This window comes from Antennarius striatus, chromosome 8, assembly GCF_040054535.1.
Source record: "Antennarius striatus isolate MH-2024 chromosome 8, ASM4005453v1, whole genome shotgun sequence".
Taxonomy (NCBI): Eukaryota; Metazoa; Chordata; class Actinopteri; order Lophiiformes; family Antennariidae; genus Antennarius; species Antennarius striatus.
This window is the reverse complement of record NC_090783.1, coordinates 17787715-17806658: the sequence shown is the minus strand read 5'-3', so window position 1 is coordinate 17806658 and position 18944 is coordinate 17787715. Positions and strand designations below refer to the sequence as shown.

Sequence of the window (18944 nt, the reverse complement as noted above, 5' to 3'; positions counted from 1 at the left end):
AAGAAGAGTGGACCACAACATTCAGTGATAAACACACAAATAAACAAAAAAAAGAACTAAACAATGTCAAGATAATATTGAAAGCTGTTCCTTCTTCAATCTTATAAGTAACCATTCAGTCAAAAATGTACTTGTGTCAGTATTCAGGCAGCTTACACTACACAGTGCAAACTTCAGTTAGGCTAAATTACTGGTACAACAAACAATGCAGTGTAAGACATGTCTTAGTAGTGTCCTAGCTCTTGTTTTATGTGTATGGCAACTTAATTTAAAAAAAATTATATCGTCTATTTATTCCCAAAGGAAAATTAGTATCACACTCTAGGTCATACCATGAAGTTTTTATTCATGCATAGTGTGTACAGGCCCTGTAACACACACACAAGGGGCCTGTAGGTATGCAGTGGGGAGTGGGGGGTGGGGGTGGGGTAGAGTGGCGGGCAGCTCCTGCGTCCAAAGTCCGAGGTGACTGGACGGGAGCGGGTATTGAACCGCAAATCTTGTGATCATAGGATGACCTGCTGGCCCAACTGAGCCACTCATTGTCTTATTTGAAAATAGTAGATGCAACATGAAACATACAAAACATACCTTGCGAAACCTGCATGCGATTCATGATTTGATTAGGCATGTTTGGCAGAGGAACAGGTCCATCTGTAAGAAAAAAACAAAACACAACTTATTTATTTATTTTCACTGGTGTGAACACAAAGTTCTTGGTCATGTTGTCAAGGGAGTACCAAAAGATGTTGCTTAGTGCTCATGTTTTCTACGGCATGAAGCAGGACTGTTTAAAATCTCCGCTGTCACTTAAATTTGAATGGCCTTTTAATAGCCTGCATATTGTCAGTCTCTTGCAGACCATCTGATATTATGAAACCTTGCTCCATAAGTGCAATGTTATTCTCACCTCATATTTTCTTAACTGCTCTAGCCTTTACACTCCCTTTACATGAATAAAACCTTCATAATTTTACAATGAAGTGAGTAAATGTCCCCTAGTATGTGATCATGTGATCAAATCACCTGATGTAGTTTTCACGGATGGGGATAGTCTACGGTACATGTATCACGGAAGCCACAACCATCTTACGCACTTTTTTAACAACCCTATTGTGCTATCTCCAACATCGACTACCCTGAGTCTCGGAACACAGTGCGCACATTTATGCTGTCAGCCAATAGCAAGCTCCTACTAAAAATACGCAATGTAGTGAAGCCGTGCATCTTGAAGCACAAATAAGCAAGGGATTACTATACATTGCTTTATCCTCTAGTAGTGATATCAGGAACTTAGGAGTGATTTTTGATCAAGATTTGTCCTTTAACTCCTATATTCTGTGTCTCGGACAGCCTTTTATTTACGAATTATTGCTAAAAATGAGACATTTCTTATCCTTTAACCCTAGAGAGCCCACACCCATTTATTCTTACAGGAAAATAATGTGGGTTATACCACAGACCAACTGGACCATATAGAACACATTTCTCAAGTTTTTTACAGAACAATAAAACTTAGTTTTACTATTATTTTATTACTATTTTGGAGAGATCACTTTCTGTCACAGACACATGACTGTCACATAGTCTTGATACCAGGATGTTGAGTATACTTCGCTTAGGGACTTAACGAGTTAAAATCAGACATTAAGCTTTATAATGAAGAGACGGACATGTGACACCGGTGTCACCGTGGGTCCTCTAGGGCGCAGAAAAAAATCATTCTTGCCTTTGTCAGTTATAGATTAGACTGCAATTCCTTACTATCGGGCTGTTCGAGCGCCTTTTTCAACTAGCTCAGAATGTAGCTGACTCCTACTGGGAGGAGTGAGCACATATCTCCTGTCCTGGAATCCTTACATTGGCTCCCGAAAAAATTCAGAAAAAAATTCAGATCCTTATGATCACGTTTAAACTCTTACTCACTGTGAGGCTCCTTCTTACATTGAAGATCTCATTGAACTGTATCTAGTGGTCTTTGCTATGATGATGAAGGTTTTTTGGTACCGGTCAGGTCTTTAAGAGTAGAACAGATTCGCATGTTTGATTTGGCAAAAGTTTTACGCTGGATGCCCTTCCTGACGCAACCCTCTGTGCTTGGGACCGGCACAATAAGACACTGGCTTGTGTCCTCTTGTGGCTACATGTATCGATGCATTTTTATGCTTTATAAAACATTTATGTCTGAATTTTGGGGGGCTTGGAACGGATTAGGGCATTTGCATGGAAAACGCGTCTACTTAAAAAATTTTCTTCTTACGAAATCTCTTCCAGAACCAATTAATTTCGTAAATACAGGTACCACTGTACTTTGGACTGCAAATTTCATCTGGCCTATCTGCCATTCTCTTTGTCCAAATTCTCGTTGTATTTAGTTTCCCACCCAACCGGTCAAGGCAAATGACTTTGGTTGATTGACTTAAACCATACCAAATGCCACACATTATACACCAATCAGCCATGACATTATGATCGCTGACAGGTGAGGTTTGTAACACTGATTATTTCACTATCATAGCACCTGTGACAGAGTTAGATGTACATTTTGTCCTCTAAGCCTACATATCAGAGGCAGAAAAAATGTTCAGTATTTTCCGCACAATAGGCACACCTACAAGCCTATAATTTTCTCATAGACCTACGGTGTGCCTTATAATCCGATGCGCCTTATATTTGGATTAATATTAATATTGGTTAAAAACAAGATCGCTGAAAAAAAGAGCTGGCAGTCTGGCCGGCAGTAATGCCCGACTAAGTCATCAGGGGACGACCCCAGTCCCAACCACTGTGCCGCGGGAAATAACCCACTTTAAACTTACCGTATTGGCCCGAATATAAGACGGTGTTTTTTTCATTGAAATAAGACTGAAAAAGTGGGGGTCGTCTTACATTCGGGGTCTAGACATTGTACCCATTCACAATGCTAGATGGCGCCAGATATCTTTAAAACCAGGGCTTTGAACCAGTTCATGGAATGAAAACGAAAACCGGAAACTTTTGGTATTTTGGCAGGAACGAAAACGAAACCGAAAACTTTATATTTTTTAATGTTCCGGAACAGAATCGGAACAGAAAATGATTGTAAACCGGTTAATACCGGGGGGGGGTTTTCGTTCTTGAAAGAAATATTTGACCTCGTGTTTCACTTCCTGTCATTCACTGGACGCGGGATGAGAGCAGAGAGAAGTAGCAGCTATCAGCAACAGTTAAGAAAAGGGCAGTCTCCCAGTCACAATTTAATCATAACAGGTAAACACTGCAGTATGTCAATCTTAAAAATGTATGATTTAGACATTAACTAATTGGCTGCAGTCATTTTCAGTGCAGTGTGTTCATGTACTGCCAACACTTTGTAGCAATACTGAGCTATGGGAGAAGTACAATGAAGATCTGTTGTTCAGCAATAAATGACATGGTGGAAGTTATTCTTGTCTTATTTCATGTAGTGTCTAAGTAGGAGGCATAAGCCTTAACTATAGTGATACAACATTCATAAAGCAGAGGTGTAGTGCTGTGGTAGTTTACTGTAGGGTAGGGGACATGTCTATAGTATACAAACTAATTGCTTTAGTTGCCAATTTAAAAGTCCTTAAGTTACTGTATTTTGCGCACCATTTGGCTCATTGTACAAAGAGGCGCAGTCTAAATAACGGAGTTTATTTCTGTACTTAAACTGGACACACGGTACACGTTATTGCTCGGTGCACGCTTGCTAACGGAAGCAAAAAGCTGACTGTGGTTGGACTGTGTTGTACTACGAATTTAAATTTCAAAAAATACACCGACATTATTTTTTAAATATGTTTTCTTTACTTTTTGATAAATCTGTGCTAAATCCTTCAAAGTCCTCATCTTTGGTCTGCATTGAATAACTCGACAATTTCACTATCGCTGACCGTCACGTTTCCTGGTGTCTGTCCGGTAATGGTGTCTGCCTTAGCGAAACATCGGACAAAAGTTGAAGCAGACACGTTAGTCCATCCGCATCCGCAACCCACCACATATTGTAGGGGTGTAACTCGCTCGGCACTGCCTCCAGTCCTGGTAAACATGTGTTCACGTCTCTCATCCATCACTCCAGATGCACACAGCTTAACCGGAAAAACCGGAACTGATAGCCTGGAGTTTACATGTTGTGTCGTAAGCGTGTCTCTTCGCTGACGCCATTGTCGGGGGTCTTTAGCCCAACAAATGTGGTTAACAGCATACCTGCAGTACAGTACCGGCATATACTCTATACCGGTACCTACCAGAGGTGTGCCGGACGTAGCCTCGCATCATATTCTCTAATTGGTCAATCGCTGCCGGCGTACGTAGTGACGTAATACGTCCTATGTCGGTGGACAATGGTCGATCTGGCGGAGCGCTGACTCAAGTCACACAAAAACATTTTTACAGATTTTGGAACTCAGTGTACACATAAGACGCTTAATGTTAAAAGGTGCAGCATTGAATTTTGAGAAATTTTAAGGCTTTTAAACGCGTCTTGTGGTGCACAAATTACAGCACCTACATATTTATATTAAAAGGAATGTTATTAACCGGTTCAGGAACTATATTTTTTTGTTCTAACCGGTTAAGGAACGTCAGTTTATGGGTGGAACGCAAAACCGGAAACTTTAAAATTCCGTTTCTGTTCGGAACCAACCGATTGGCAAAAAATTCTGGTTCAAAGCCCTGTTTAAAACAAATGCTGAACTTAACTCCCTAGGCAAAAGCGAACCCCTGACACGAAGGAGAAAAAATCAAAAATAGCGGAAAGAAAGAAAACAGAAGCGAATAAGAGAAGAGATAAACAGAAAATGGAGAAACGTAGCAACAGTCTGGAGAAAAGTGGGTCGAAGATCGGCCAGGTTAACTGGCAGCTGAGGAGAAGTTATGATTCAAACTTCAAGATGATGGTGATAAATGAGGCAGAGTGTTCAAACAATTGCAAAGTGGCTATGAAATATGGCATCACAGAGTGTAATGTACGGAGATGGACTGTAATTATTTTCTGTATAAAAATTAAATTTGGTGTTCAAAAAGTCTTTTTCAAACTAGAGTTTTGAAAAAGAGGGGGTCATCTTATAATCAGGGTGGTCTTATATTCAGGCCAATATGGTAATTGGTCTAAAAAATGCCATTGTCAAATGTCAGTGCTGTAATCTGGAGACGTTTATTCCATTAGTCTGCGGAAACACAAAATTTCAAAGAAATTTCAAAGGCTGAGTCACTGCTAGACAAAGGTGCCTGGTGTGCTGCAATTGATTTGCAAATGTAGCTGACACCTGAAACAACAGGTAACTGGTAACTGTGGGGGGGGGAGCGCAGTTTAGACTTGTGTATTCTGTTTGGGCTGATGACCAGATGGGTAACAGTGTGGGGGTTGAGGTTATAACTGAGCGCTGAGAATCGGCTCTGCTGTTTTCCTGTCTACTGCTTGCGCCTGGAGAATTATGTTGGCTTTCTGTAGATAGGCTTGAGAAACTGGTTTAGACCAGCTCTATTTGGAAAGATATGGCATTATACAAATAAAATCTAATTTGACTATGTTTTTTCAGATAATTTTGAACTGCAGTATTTTGTGCTACTTTTATCAGTAAATCTCAGCAACTAGAGAAAAACCCATGTGTGTCTACTTCTTCCTAAGACGGCAAAGAGCTCAAGTGATCAGGTTTCCTTGACGAGGCTCAGAATGGCGTCGTTGACAAAACAAGAGCAGGCGTTCGCAGTTGACTGAAGGTGTTGACACTGACAGTCATGAATGCAGTCCCTTTAGCGAGACTATCTAGTGGATGGATAACGCAACTATAGCCACGACAGTTTTCTTTATATATTTATTTTTATTATAAGTGCCTTATAATGAAATAAATTATGAAATAAACATTCATTAAAGGTGCACCTTATAATCCAGTGCGCATTATAGTGTGGAAAATACTGTACAACGATTACAAGAAGTTTGACAAGGACCAAATTGTGTGACAATGGGACAAGTGGGTCAAAACTGCAAATCTTGTTCCTAGTCTGCAGTGGTGGACGAGTGACAGGTTCATGGGCAGCTCATTGGTGAATATGGGGATAAAAGCCTGGTTGTGTCGTCCGATCCAAAAGATGAGCTATTTTAGCTCATTGCCGAATTAAGTTTTTTTTTTTTTTTAAAACACTATAATGAGCCCCGTGGGGAATTTTTTTTTTTTTTGCTCTTACACATATTCCACACATATACAGGCCATGAGCACACACACACACACACACACACACACACACACACACACACACACACACACACACACACACACACACACACACACACAAAGGGCCTCTAAGCATGCAAGTTGAAGTGGGGGGGTGGTGTAGTGAGATGGCCGAGTGAGGGGCAGCCACACAGCCCCCTATGAGTAGCTTGTGGGATTTGGTGGGCACCGCAGCAGTTAAGTATTTGCAAAAAACTCCCCTGACATTTTGTAAGTCTTAGTAAGAGTCCACTCACTCTGCGGCCTTGGGCCAAAGGCATTGGTCTGGGGAAGGCTAGACTGCTGGGTCCCCTGGGCGGCCAAAGGTGCTTGGTTCATGATCTGCTTCTGTAGCCTTGAACGTCTCTTTTCTTCCAGTTCCTTTTGGATTTTATAAATTTTCTCAGCAAGGAAGTGATAGTATTCATCCTGGAGGTAGAAAAGGAAACAGTAAAAATGCTGAAAACAATTAGCACACCATTCATAGGATGGCCCTAACAAGGTCAAAAATTGCAACTTCTGTCATAGATTTTGTTCCAACTTCGGTTCCATGATTCAGAAAACCTACCCGACTGTTTGCTGACTCATACATGTCCCCTTCCACTTTTCTGGCATAGGCCACCAGGTTTTCCATTCGTCTATCTTTCAAAGCTGCCGGGTCAGGGGTAGGGAATATGGCTTGTACTCTGTCAAAAACGAGTTCCCAGCAGTTAAAAAAATCTGGCCATTATTTATGCTGCAATGTTAATAACCAGTTTGCTTTAAAATTCTGGCTTTGACAGAATAGTCAAGGTTAGGCGATTAACAAGTCACAAGACATCCAAACATTTTAGGAAAGCACAGATGTCTGGTAAAGGTACATACAATTTGTGGACGAGGTGATTGCGCAGGTCCTGAGTGACGTGCTCATGCCACGCTTTCCTGGTGCCTGTGGCGGAGATGGGTGCAGCTGTGGGAAGGTTGCCCACCGAGCCCACAGCTGATCCATCTGACAGCAGTTGACTGGAAGAGAAGAGTTATAAGTTAAAGCTTTTATTTCTGTCATTAATACTTCGGGTTTTTTGTTCCAAAAAGCAGTGTCATTAACATAAACGTAAACCAGTATGTTCTCAACTGCCAATTTTAATTTAATGAAATTGAAAAACATATTGCATGTAAAAATCTAATCTATAAATTAATGAGAACAAACTTGTTAGAGCTGAGTGCATTGGGAAGGGAGTCTGTGTGCAGGTTTGTCTGGTCTGAAGTGGTCACGCCCATTGTGGCACCTCCAAGAGTCATCTGGCTGCCTGCAAATATGGAAAGTTGTGGGCAAACTTCTGTACAATTTCAAAATTGAGCTTTTAGAATATGCCATCTTAAAATTATAATAAAATATACATCTGATTACCGTATTTTCCGCACTATAAGGCACACCTAAAAGCCTATAATTTCTCATAATCCCGTAGTGCGCTTTATAATCCGATGCGCCTTGTATATGGATTAACATTAATATTAGTATTGGTTAAAACAAGATCGCTGACAAACAGCCGGCAGTCTGGTAGGCAGTCATGCTGCCCCAGGAGGCACCCTCAGAAGACACTACGCCCCCTAACAACGGTAGTCAAAGGGCTTTGCCGCAGTGTCGGCTTTCACTGACTTGATGGCAGAGCAGCCTGCTGGCAGAGTAGTCCGACGGCAGAGCAGCGGTACCTGGTTATGATAACGTAGCAAAGCAGGGAATTTTCAACGATTCTGTTAATAAAGTTCGACTGACTGACTGATCTCAGTATTTCACAACTACTTTGGCGCCGGAAATAACCCACTTTAAACTTAATTGGTCTAAAAAATGCCGTTGTCCTGTAATCTGGTATCTAGTGACGGTCCTTTCTATTAGTCTGTGGAAACATACCGAGAAATTGGCGTAAAGGTGAATGAAAGACCCTCAAAGTTGAACTTCCAGCCTTTTCTGAAGTTTCAAGAGCAGAGTCACGACTAAACAAAGGTGTCTGCTGTGCTGCATTGATTTGCAAATGTAGTTGATACCTGAAACAACACGTTACGGGAGGGTGGGGGGCGCATTTCGTCTTGTGTATTCTGTCTGTAGCGACGTGCTGTGAGATTCACGGCGGTGAGACACTGACGTTAAAGTCAGTCGCATTTTCCAGTAAATTATCAGCCTGACATTAAAAGTTAGTTAAAAAATAGTTTAGGACACACAGTGCAGCAGCAAATAGCTGCACCTCACCTCCGACTGCACTACCGATCGATCGAAACTATATTTAATTAATAAACGGAAGACAAACATCGGAGCTTAAATATCTGCTTCGAATGTGAGATCAGGGGATAATCCGCCCTGTTCGAACTAAGTGGTCCACATGTAATGAATTTAACCAGTTTTTAATGTCAGGTTTTTTAATATGCGTGTTTAATTCTTTCTAAGATGGCAAAGTGATCAAGTGATCACGTTTCCTTGATGAGGCTCAGAATGGCTTCACTGACATAACAATAGCCATTCACAGCTGACTAAAGGTACTCAGTCATGAATGCTCTAGCTAGTGGACGGATAGCGCAACTGCAGCCACTAGTTTTAAATCTATTTCAATGTTTTTATTACATCCGCCTTATAATCCGGTGCGCCCTATAGATGAAATAAATAATAAAATAAACAATTCATCAAAGGTGCGCCTTATAATCCAGTGCGCCTTATAGTGCAGAAAATACTGTGCGTTGAACTGAAGGTTAACAAAAATGTGAAATATCTGTGAAATTAAAAAACGTTTTTCTTCACATAAAGAATTTGATTTGATGAGGAAACAAAATCAAATGCTTATCCAGTTTTTATTGCTTTACCAAGTGCATTGATGGGTCTCATCTGCTGTGGGAGCTGCTGCTGCTGGTTTTGTGGTCCTGCCGTCTGTCCTGTGCCTGGGGTCTGCTGGGTCTGAGTCTGCCCAGGGGCCTGGCTGCTGTATGGCAGTCCAAGTGCAGCATAGGCCCTCTGCATGGAGCTGGGGTCTATGGGAGTTGAGGTATTGATGGTGGGAGCAGTGGCCTGGCCCACACCGACTGAGGACATTGGGTTCTGGAGGCCAGTACTTGGGGAACTGAGCTTAGCTGAGTAGAGATATGAATCAAGAAGTCAGCCACAAACGTTCAACTGCAACTACTGTGAATATACAATGAGCAGGCTCTAATATTGACCATTTAGCTCATTTTCACCTAGCGTCACATAATCATAATGGCTGTCCTCAAAGGGCCAGATGTAACTTATAAATGTAACTAAAATAACTCAATGTATTATGCCATAGATAGATGTAAAATAAATGTAACTACTGCTTAATATTAAATAACTGAATTTATTACTTATTCAAGTTACAAACATTACAGTTGCATAGAAAAAAAAGATGTTTATTTTTCTGTTATAACATAAATCCTTTTATCAGGTTAAAAAAACCCACATAACTCCATCGATCAAGGATGGAACTATCCAAGTGAATAAAGAAAAATAGGACATTAACTTTTTTCAAAATGGTTTTGTCACAGTTAAAATGGGCTTAATTACTGCATTTTGAGAAATATTTGGTCAAAAGCACACTTTTGACCTATTTATTTTTTAGACACTCTGACTGTTTATGCTCTCGTGGGCCACATAAAATGATGTGGCGGGCCACATTTGGCCCCCTGGCCTTGAGTTTGACACATGTGATCTAGCCCATTGTACTGCTATACCAGCCGGGGTCCTCAAACGTCTGTGGGAAGACAGCTCGACTAAAACAAGCCTTGAGGGTATGTATAGAAATTAAGCAGTTTTTGAGAATATCTCACTTTTAATGAAATAAAGGGGCAACAGGCAGACGTGCTTACAATGCTAGAGGAAGATCAAAAAATCATAAAAACAAGTATAAAAAATAAAAGATGACAATAAGAAAGTGGGGCACGTCGTAACACGTCGTAACCCCTTTATGAAATGTTAGACAACATCCTTGCGGACAGGCCAAGTGTTCACCCACTGCTTTTGCTCGACAGCTCTGCATTCAACAAAGAAGGCTGGGAGGAGATATTGAACAGCAGCAATGCAGGCGAGTAACATTAATGTTATCAAGGTAAACTGCCGTATACTGATAATGTATAGGTATAGTAAAGTTACCTTACTCGCAAGTTCGCTGCAGCCAGCGCTATCTACTCACCTAAAGTAGAGTTGGCTAACGATGCTGAAACACGTTTCTTTCCCGCTTTGCAGCATACGTTACCGAACTGTCAGTGTTACTTTCCAACCATTACATATTTTTTCTTGTACTTGAACTTCTCTACCCAAGCTTTCCTAAATGACCCACATTCTGAGCCTGTTGAGTCCAGCATCAGAAGTCCAAGTCCAGCTTCCTCTGGGAGTGGAACTCTTGGACACCTCTCAGTCTTAGCTTTTTGGGTGGCGCCATACTTGTCGTTGCACAAAAACTTCTGCACTGAGTGCAACATGAAGCAGTGGTGAATATACTAGCCTCTTTTGCGTTGCCAGTATCTGGTATGTCTGAGATTTTCATCAACTCTACTTGACAGTGATAACTTTAATGCAGTGAGGTAACCTACATCCATCTTCCTTGTTGTTGCACTGATGCAATTATATGACCTCACACACTGGACAACGACTCCGCCCTTACATCGTTGCGACAGCAATTTGTCAGATTGGCCAATAATGTGGTGCAGTCTGAATAAAGTCAAGATCCCATTTGGACACTGGTTAAAAACAGTGTGGACGGTCAGCCCTAAAAAATTTAATGTGAAAGAAAATCTGATTGGAATCCGTTTTGCCTGCAGTCTGAACGCAGCCATTGCTGAGATAAGTGAAAAAAAACTCAACTTTAAAGAGAGAAGGAATGTCATCCAGAGATATCAGTAATGAATGTAAGCTATGCAGAGAGAACTTTAACCTGTGTCATGGAAAATTTATTTCTACAGAATGAGGATGCAAACTGTTGTTTTAGTTGAATTATATTATAACTAGCAGGAATCCGTGGAAATTCCACGATAAAACAATAATATCAGACTTCATACCAAACATATGAAAACAAATGTATTGGTATTATAAACCAAGCGCACCCATGACAGAGTTCTCCCACCAGCAGGCAGCGCATCCCGGTCTGACCCAGAACTGGCGTTGGTGTCTTTGGGGAGGAACGTGAATGAATGAATAAATAAATTATTCCTCTTTATGAGTCATAAAGTTTAACAATCCAATTAAAAGAAAAAAGATCTTCTGCAATCAGCTACCTAAAGCTACTGTATTAGAGTTGAGCATACCATTATCTACCTGTTGAATCGTGTTTACTCTCACAGGACAAGGCAGCAAGCGCTGTCAGAGAGTCATGTTTTTTGACTTCTCTAGTGCTTTAAACACCATCCAGCCAAATGTTATGCCTAAGAACTTGACAGCTATGCAGGTTGATCATTCTTTAGTGTTTTGGATTGTTGGTTACCTGGTCTTTAGACAACAGTATATACAACGCACAATGCTGCGTGTCTGACAGTGTGGTCGGCAACACAGGGACTCAACATGTGACTGTTCTCTCCTTTCTCTTTACACCATTAACTTCAACTACCGCATAGAGACCTGTCATCTTCAGACGTTTTCTGATGACACAGCATTGGTTGGATGTATCAGGAAGGGTGACGAAACAGAAAACGGCTGTTGTCATGTGGACAACTCAACATGACAAAGACAAAGCAACTTGTGGCGGACTTGACAAGGACAAAAAGGCAGGGGGATCCATATTGACAAGCAAGGGGGATGCACACGGAAACCCTCTACAAGAAGGGCCAAAGCAGTCTCTTCATCCTGAGAAGGCTGAGGTCCTTCAACTTCTGCGGCACCATGCTGAGGATGTTTAACCAGTCTGTGGTGGTCACTGTACTCCTCTATTCTGTGGTGTGCTGGGGCAGTGCTCTGGCAGTGGCAGGTGCCAATAGACTGATACGCAGGGCTGGTGACATTGTTAGTGCAAAGTTGGACTGTGACGGTTGTGTTGGAGAGGACATTGTCCAAGTTAAGGATTATCTTGGACAATGTGTACCACCCACTGTACAGTACATTGATTTGACACAAAATTTAATTGAGGAGTAGGATGACCTTCCTAAATGCAATACTAAGCGCCATTGGAAATCTTTCCTGCCTTTGGCCATCAAATTATACCTCACTATGAGAGTCAGATGGTGAGAAGGGCGAGGAAAGGAAACCAGACACCGATTAATGTATATACCCGTACTTTGACATTATTTATTCTGTTATTTTCTCTTTATTCTGATAATTTTTCTTATTCTGAAATTCTCTCTTGTACTTGCTGGAGAAGTGTAACTGTACAAAAAGCAATTTTCACCCTGGGGATCAAGAAAGTATTCCGATTCTGATTGGACATACATGTCTGGCTGTTTTGAGGAATGGTCCACTATGAATAATTAGTGCTTCATATACCAACACAATCTCTTGTAATTAAGCTATAACTTACAAGTCAAGACAAATCCAAACCCTGCTGTATGTTTTTTCTTATGATGTTTGTAGTTTAGTACAGCAAATATAAGTTAAACAAAAGCAGGCCAGAAAATGCAACTCAAACTTACGCTGCTGAGTACGCTTGTCGCTAGCATTCTTCAGTGGCAAGCAGACAGGACAGTCATGTCGAGTGCAGTTTTTCCAGTGGGAGATGATCTGCCTCGACGATGCACAGTGAGCCACTGCAGGAAAGAGAAATGAAAAAACAGACAAACTGGGTTAAATACTTTAATGCTCACACTTGCTATGGTTTTGTGCAACCTATTTTACACCAGGAAATTTATTGTTCTTTTCATTAACTCCGTGGCTGCCAACTGTTTTCAGAGCAGACAACCCCATACTGCCAGGAGTCCTAAAAGCATTTTGACCAATGTTTCAAGGCTCAAAAAAGTTGTGTTCTATGACTATGTAAACATTTTCTTCCCATTTTCCGTTCTTTCAGTAAAAATATATAAGTATATTTGAAAAAAGCGTATATTGGATTGTTTAGGGGTTTTTTGCCGTTGAAACTATAGAAGAGTTTCGAGGCAGCACTGTGGGGTCCAGGTTTTGTAGTGATGGGAGTGTGATTCAAAGCTCCATCTGTTCATCCTCTCCATAATCCCTGTAGTCTGTGAGCTGCAAAAAATTTGTCTGACTTCTAAAGTTTTGCCATTGTTTTTTCGGATCTCCTTCTGTCTTCTCATGCAATATATGCCGATCTCATCCAAAAAGAGCATTTCTGCATTCAAAGCAAATTGGCTTGTGACTTCACTCGTGTAGGACTATGATATTGATAAAAGAGCTCCAGCAGATTGTCCCCTGCCTATAGACATTAATGACAGCCAATGAATCTGGATGTTAAAATGCTTCATCTTACCCTGGCAGGACTTGCCAGCCTGGCAGTGTGTCATGTGGTTGAGGACGTTTTTCATGGTGCGGCAATGGGGCAGGGCGCAAGCCCTCACCTCCCCATTGGCCTGATCCCGCCGCTGACACTTATGTGCATGAAGCAGCAGGACCAGCTGCTGTTGGATCAGCTTGCGCTTCTCTGGGTCAGCAGTGGGGCCTGCTGAAGACACTGCCACTCCTCCACCACCACTCAGAGGGAGCATTGCTGCCTGCGGCTGAGGTTGCTGCTGGAGCTGCTGCAAAATTAAGACAAAACACAGACACATTAAACCATGATTTAAAATGATACATTCAATTTGTTTTTGCCAATAATGTTACAGTTGTAAAAAATATAAATCTTCTTAGCTAATCATTACTCTAGCGTTTAACCTCAAGTTCAATTTTAGCTTTGACTTTTTTGTAGTTCAGCACAAAATAGCTCATTTCTATCTTCTTAAGCTTATTGGAGACCAAAATATTAATTGTTGCACAATTGCTGCACCTTGACTGTGACCTTACTCTGCAAGTTGATCTGAAATGGAATACCACCAATCACTGCTCTAGCAGGCACACTACTTCATTTTCAACTGTTGTTGCTGATCCGTACATATGAGGTTAGTGTCGAAAATACTGCCATATGAGCAGGCCTGAGTTTCTGATGACACAGAAACAATTCCACAAACACACGTGTCTGTGTGTATCAGTCTTCAACTGATTTATGATAATTTGTCTTAATAGACCATAAAAGGAGAAGTTGTAAATACTTTAGCTCCTGCAGTTGCTCAACACATTTCTCTGTTAGGGAGTGAGTCATGTATGAGATAGTGAAAAAGAGAAATAAAGGCTTAAAACATTCCATAAACTTTGATATTATGGAAAGAAAAGACAAAGAAATTTTTAATTTTAGTAAGTGCTAGGAAAAAACAAATTGCAAAGTAAGGTAAATGCTTAAATATTGTTTAAAAAAATGTTTGCAAACTGTTAGTACTGGTAAATCTCTTACAAGACACACAGTAGAGTGCAGAGCACATACCTCCACTAATACTTTTGCCTAATTGAATTTTTTATCCCTGAATATGCATCTGATATCAATTTGTTATGACTATGATAATATTTGAAGATGTACAACAAGATCTAACCATGTTTGGCATGCTAGTGACAGCACCCCCTTTGAGTTCATTTGGGAAAGATGGTAGGCTGTTGCCAAGGGGAGCCTTGTTCTGGATCTGCTGCTGAGTGTTTAACGGCTGGTTGGGCCCCATAGGACCTTGCCCATAAGGTTGGGCCCCAAATGTAGCTCCGTTGCTGCCAAGGCCCAGCTGGAATGACAGAAACATGCAAGAAATGTGAATACAATTAACATGTAAATCTTCATCTTTGCAATCCATTGTGAAAAACTGACACCATCAAAATGTCAAAAAGTGTTTAACCAGAATACAGTGTATTCACTATTGTGTTATTTGTTTAAAATTAAAGTGGTGCAAAAAAGTGTTTTTTTCTTAATTGTTTAGTTATTATTTTGACATGTTTGTCACTATTTAATGTTTTAGATCAGTGGTCCCCAACGTTTTTTGCACCACGGACCGGTTTCATCTACACCAATATTTTCACGGACCGCCCTTTATTGGCTCGATAACCGTTAATGACACCAAGACGGCTGTAGTCTAGTAATAAATCATCTGCAGTGGTCATAGTTATGTCAAATGCAGACATCAACAGACAATAAAAAACCTTTTCCATAAAATGATAATCAATACTTCAGTAAATGAACTTATTTGAGAAGAAAATCCTTTTTAATAAAAATTATATTTAAAAAATATATTAAAAGTGACTGCACTGATGTTTATTTTGAAATATAGTGTCTTACTATCAGTGCATTCAACATAAAAGAAATACTGATCACTTGTACATAAAAGGGTTAATAAATCAATCAAATAATAATGAGAATTAGTGGGAGCCCTGAGCTTGTCTCTCTGCAACGAGCCAGTCCCATCTAGGGATAATTGAGACAATGACACCGGAAGTGTGTTCCAGACGTCCAGTCTACTCCGTAGTTTGGTTTTGTTTGCTGTCACTGCAGAAAATCTCACTTCACAAAGAGGTTGGAAATGGAAGCAGGGTTTTCAATGCTCTTTGGGCAATCTTAGGATATCAGAACATTGGCACAACTGTGGGCGATTAATTTTGGGGTAACAACTGGTAACATGTCACGTGACCAAGTCCTGTCAAGAGACTAATACACATGCATTTGTCTCTGTGTCATTCAACACAGAGGTCACTTTTTAAAATAAAACATAGATTGATAATAAAAACAAAAAATTCAAACATACTGTGCCACCCGGTATCTAATGGTTCTAATGGTCCGTGGCCTGCTACCAAGTCGCGATCATTTTGTTTTGTTGCTTTTGTAACTGTGGTTCGTTCATTAATTCATTTTCCTGACCACTTCATCCACTTGCTCGGGTCATGGGGAGCTGGAGCCTATCCCTGCTGGCATAGGGCATGAGGCGGGGCAAACTCCGGGCTAAACAGTGCACCGCGGAGCTACACAGAGACATACAACCACACACACTCACTCACTCCTACGTGCAATTTGGAACGGCTAATTAACCTGAAGTGCATGTTTTTGGAGGTGGGAGGAAGCCGGAGAACCCGGAGAGAACCCAACGGGGAGCACATGCAAACTCTGCAGAGAGCGGGACTCGAACCTGGACTCGCCTTGTTGTGCGGCAACAGCGCTACCCATTGCACCACCGTGCATTTGTTTTAACATAATAATTAAAAATAGAAGAAAAAAATTCCTGATGTCTGGCATCATCCCTGTGGTCAGAAAAACGTAAAATTTGTGCTGCAGCAGCTTCCGTATCCAGTGGTCACGTGGGGTCATACGGCATCGGCGACAACCGTCGCTTCATCAGTTAGGGCAGCCATTAGAACACAGTGCGATCACTGAAGCAATAAACTGATAAAGCCAAGGTTACCTGTGAGGTGAATGGATCTGAGGATCTTTCTTCAGAATACCTTCTGGAAAGATTGGAAGGAAATGGAAGGATAAACCGGGTCAAAATGACCAAAGATCCAAGAATCTGTCATGAGCAACCGGAAGATTTCCAAAGAAATTTGAAGGTAATATCATTTTTGGACAATCCCTATTATTCACTCTGAATCCCCAAGGTTTAGTGGATAACTAATTCATTTCTGGAGTTACTGGAGGTATTGTATAATTTTTTAAAACAGATTATCAAGCGACTATGGCACTTGCAAAAAGTAAATATCAAGAGTGATACAGGTCATTTTACTGAGATGATCTGTGAAACTGAAATAATAAGTGTCAGGGTATGTCAGCCCCTGACACTTATACATTCGTAAATACAAGACATGTTAAATAAACTAGAGTTGTTATTAACTCCTCACAGTCCAACAGTGATGAATGGCGGTTAGCTCAATGTTAATGTTAATCGTGTTAACTTCGGCAACGCGATTAACTTTTACATACACACAGTAAACCAAAACAGGGCATTATAACAAGTTCGATATCTCTATCAGAAACTGATTCAGATGAAGCCACCTGGCATGAGTTGCTAGATGTCTGAAAACTCTCATCCTCCGCATACATCAGGTGATAAGTGTACGAGATAATTACACCCCCAGGTGGGTTCACAGGGAACTCGTCCTCAGTATCTGATGATATGATTTTAGATGTCCTGATAAATGTGATACTGTCAGCTCGTTACGTTGTTGCTTGCTGTATATTTATATAACGGCACTGATATGGATTAACCATGATGTCTACAATTGCGTCACTATCCCTGTCATGGTGTGCTCCATAACTTATGATAAATTTTGTTTTTCTAAGTCCCCATTGCTCATATAAAAATAAAAATGTCACCAAGCCTTTTGTTTAATTATGTACTTCAAATACAGACCTGGTTCATTTTGACTTTACTGTCCCTTAAGTGTTTGAATAGACAAACACGCCTTGTCTTCACAATTTGTTTTTGCAGGACAGGATTCAAAGACAAAAAACGTGCCGTATTTCCTGCCATCCTTTCTCTTTTCTTTCATCCTTTCCACCTATGCTGGGCCTCATTTTTATTTTATTACTATAAAATTAAACTTTAGAAGTACAAAATTTATATTTAATGAAAAAAACATTATTTTGTAAACAGATTACATTCCTATTTGTAGACAGTCACTGTAGACAGTCGCTGCTGTCAATTCAGTGTATTGGACAGATCTGAAAGTATTTACGCTGGCCTTACCCTTGTGACTCACCTTGTTCAAGTTACCAGCTTGCTGAGCTGTAGTAAGGGTGGTGTGAGCCCCAATTTTCTGCCCACTTTGAGTGAGTGTCTCTGCCAAGGCGCTTCCTGCTCCTGCTGATCCTGGTGCAGCTCCTTGCATTGCTGGCCCCTGGTACTGCATTCCCGAAACCCCAGTTCCCCGTCCTCTACCAGATTCAGGACCAAGATTTCCATTCATCACCTGGCCAGCCTGGGGCTGTCCTCCCTGGGCCAGAAGCCCACCATGGCCCTGGTTACTGTTCATCATGGCCTGGTTGAAGCCAGTTGTGTTCAAGCCTATTGTTGCAGTATTGTTGTTGTTATTGTTTTGACCTGCTACTCCAGTTGGTGTTCCAGCTTTTTGAGCCTGGGGAGATGGATGGCTGTTGGGTGAACCCTGGCCCCGAGGGCTCTTTCCCAGAGGTGTGCCCAGCTGAGACCCCATGCCTGGCTGAGGGCTAGCTGAGTTCATCCCTGCGCTTTGGATCCCGGAGGTGCTACCAGTTCGAAGGAGCTCTGAAAGTTGCTTGTGCTTGGCAGCAGCATCTGGGACGCCACCGCCTGGGCCACCAGCTCCAGGTGCTATTCCACCATTTGAAGACATCCCGCTCATCAGGCTCAGATCCCCTCCATTAGGAATCAACTCATCTGGAAGATCATTCTCCAAATCATCCCAGGACAGTGACCCCAAATCTAATGAGAAGGTAATGGAAAGAAAAATATTTTCAAGATTGATGCATAGATGTGAAGATAATGATCAGACTACTTAAAACAGAAAAGAGGGCTATACAATATAAACCTATTAGGCCTGTCACAGTTTATATTTTGACATACCGGATAAACAATACACACTCCGCAGATGACAGGAGGTGACAAATATATATGTAATATGTATGCCTAATTGCAAGATGACCCACAAATATTCTCAATTAATCAATAATAAGCAAAATATTACAAGAAATAAGACATGTTGATAATTGGAAAGTCATTAATAGCTGACAGTGTGATAATACAGTGGTCATGCTCCGTAGGAAGGAAGTACATGTCACG

General features: G+C 41.1%; 1 protein-coding gene across 3 annotated transcripts in view; it reads right to left on the bottom strand.

The window, feature by feature from the left end:
• The window catches only part of crebbpa (CREB binding protein a), a 67205-nt gene that overhangs the window by 26671 nt on the left and 21590 nt on the right, over window positions 1–18944 (bottom strand). For all 3 annotated transcript variants that reach the window (XM_068320548.1, XM_068320549.1, XM_068320550.1), the window contains exons 2-11: window positions 17887–18587; window positions 14751–14930; window positions 13601–13868; window positions 12810–12923; window positions 9048–9311; window positions 7405–7504; window positions 7080–7217; window positions 6784–6901; window positions 6473–6644; window positions 592–654 (exon numbers count right to left, since the gene is read on the bottom strand). In XM_068320548.1, coding sequence (XP_068176649.1) covers window positions 592–654; window positions 6473–6644; window positions 6784–6901; window positions 7080–7217; window positions 7405–7504; window positions 9048–9311; window positions 12810–12923; window positions 13601–13868; window positions 14751–14930; window positions 17887–18587 — 2118 coding nt within the window. The remainder of the gene's footprint in view (window positions 1–591; window positions 655–6472; window positions 6645–6783; window positions 6902–7079; window positions 7218–7404; window positions 7505–9047; window positions 9312–12809; window positions 12924–13600; window positions 13869–14750; window positions 14931–17886; window positions 18588–18944) is intronic.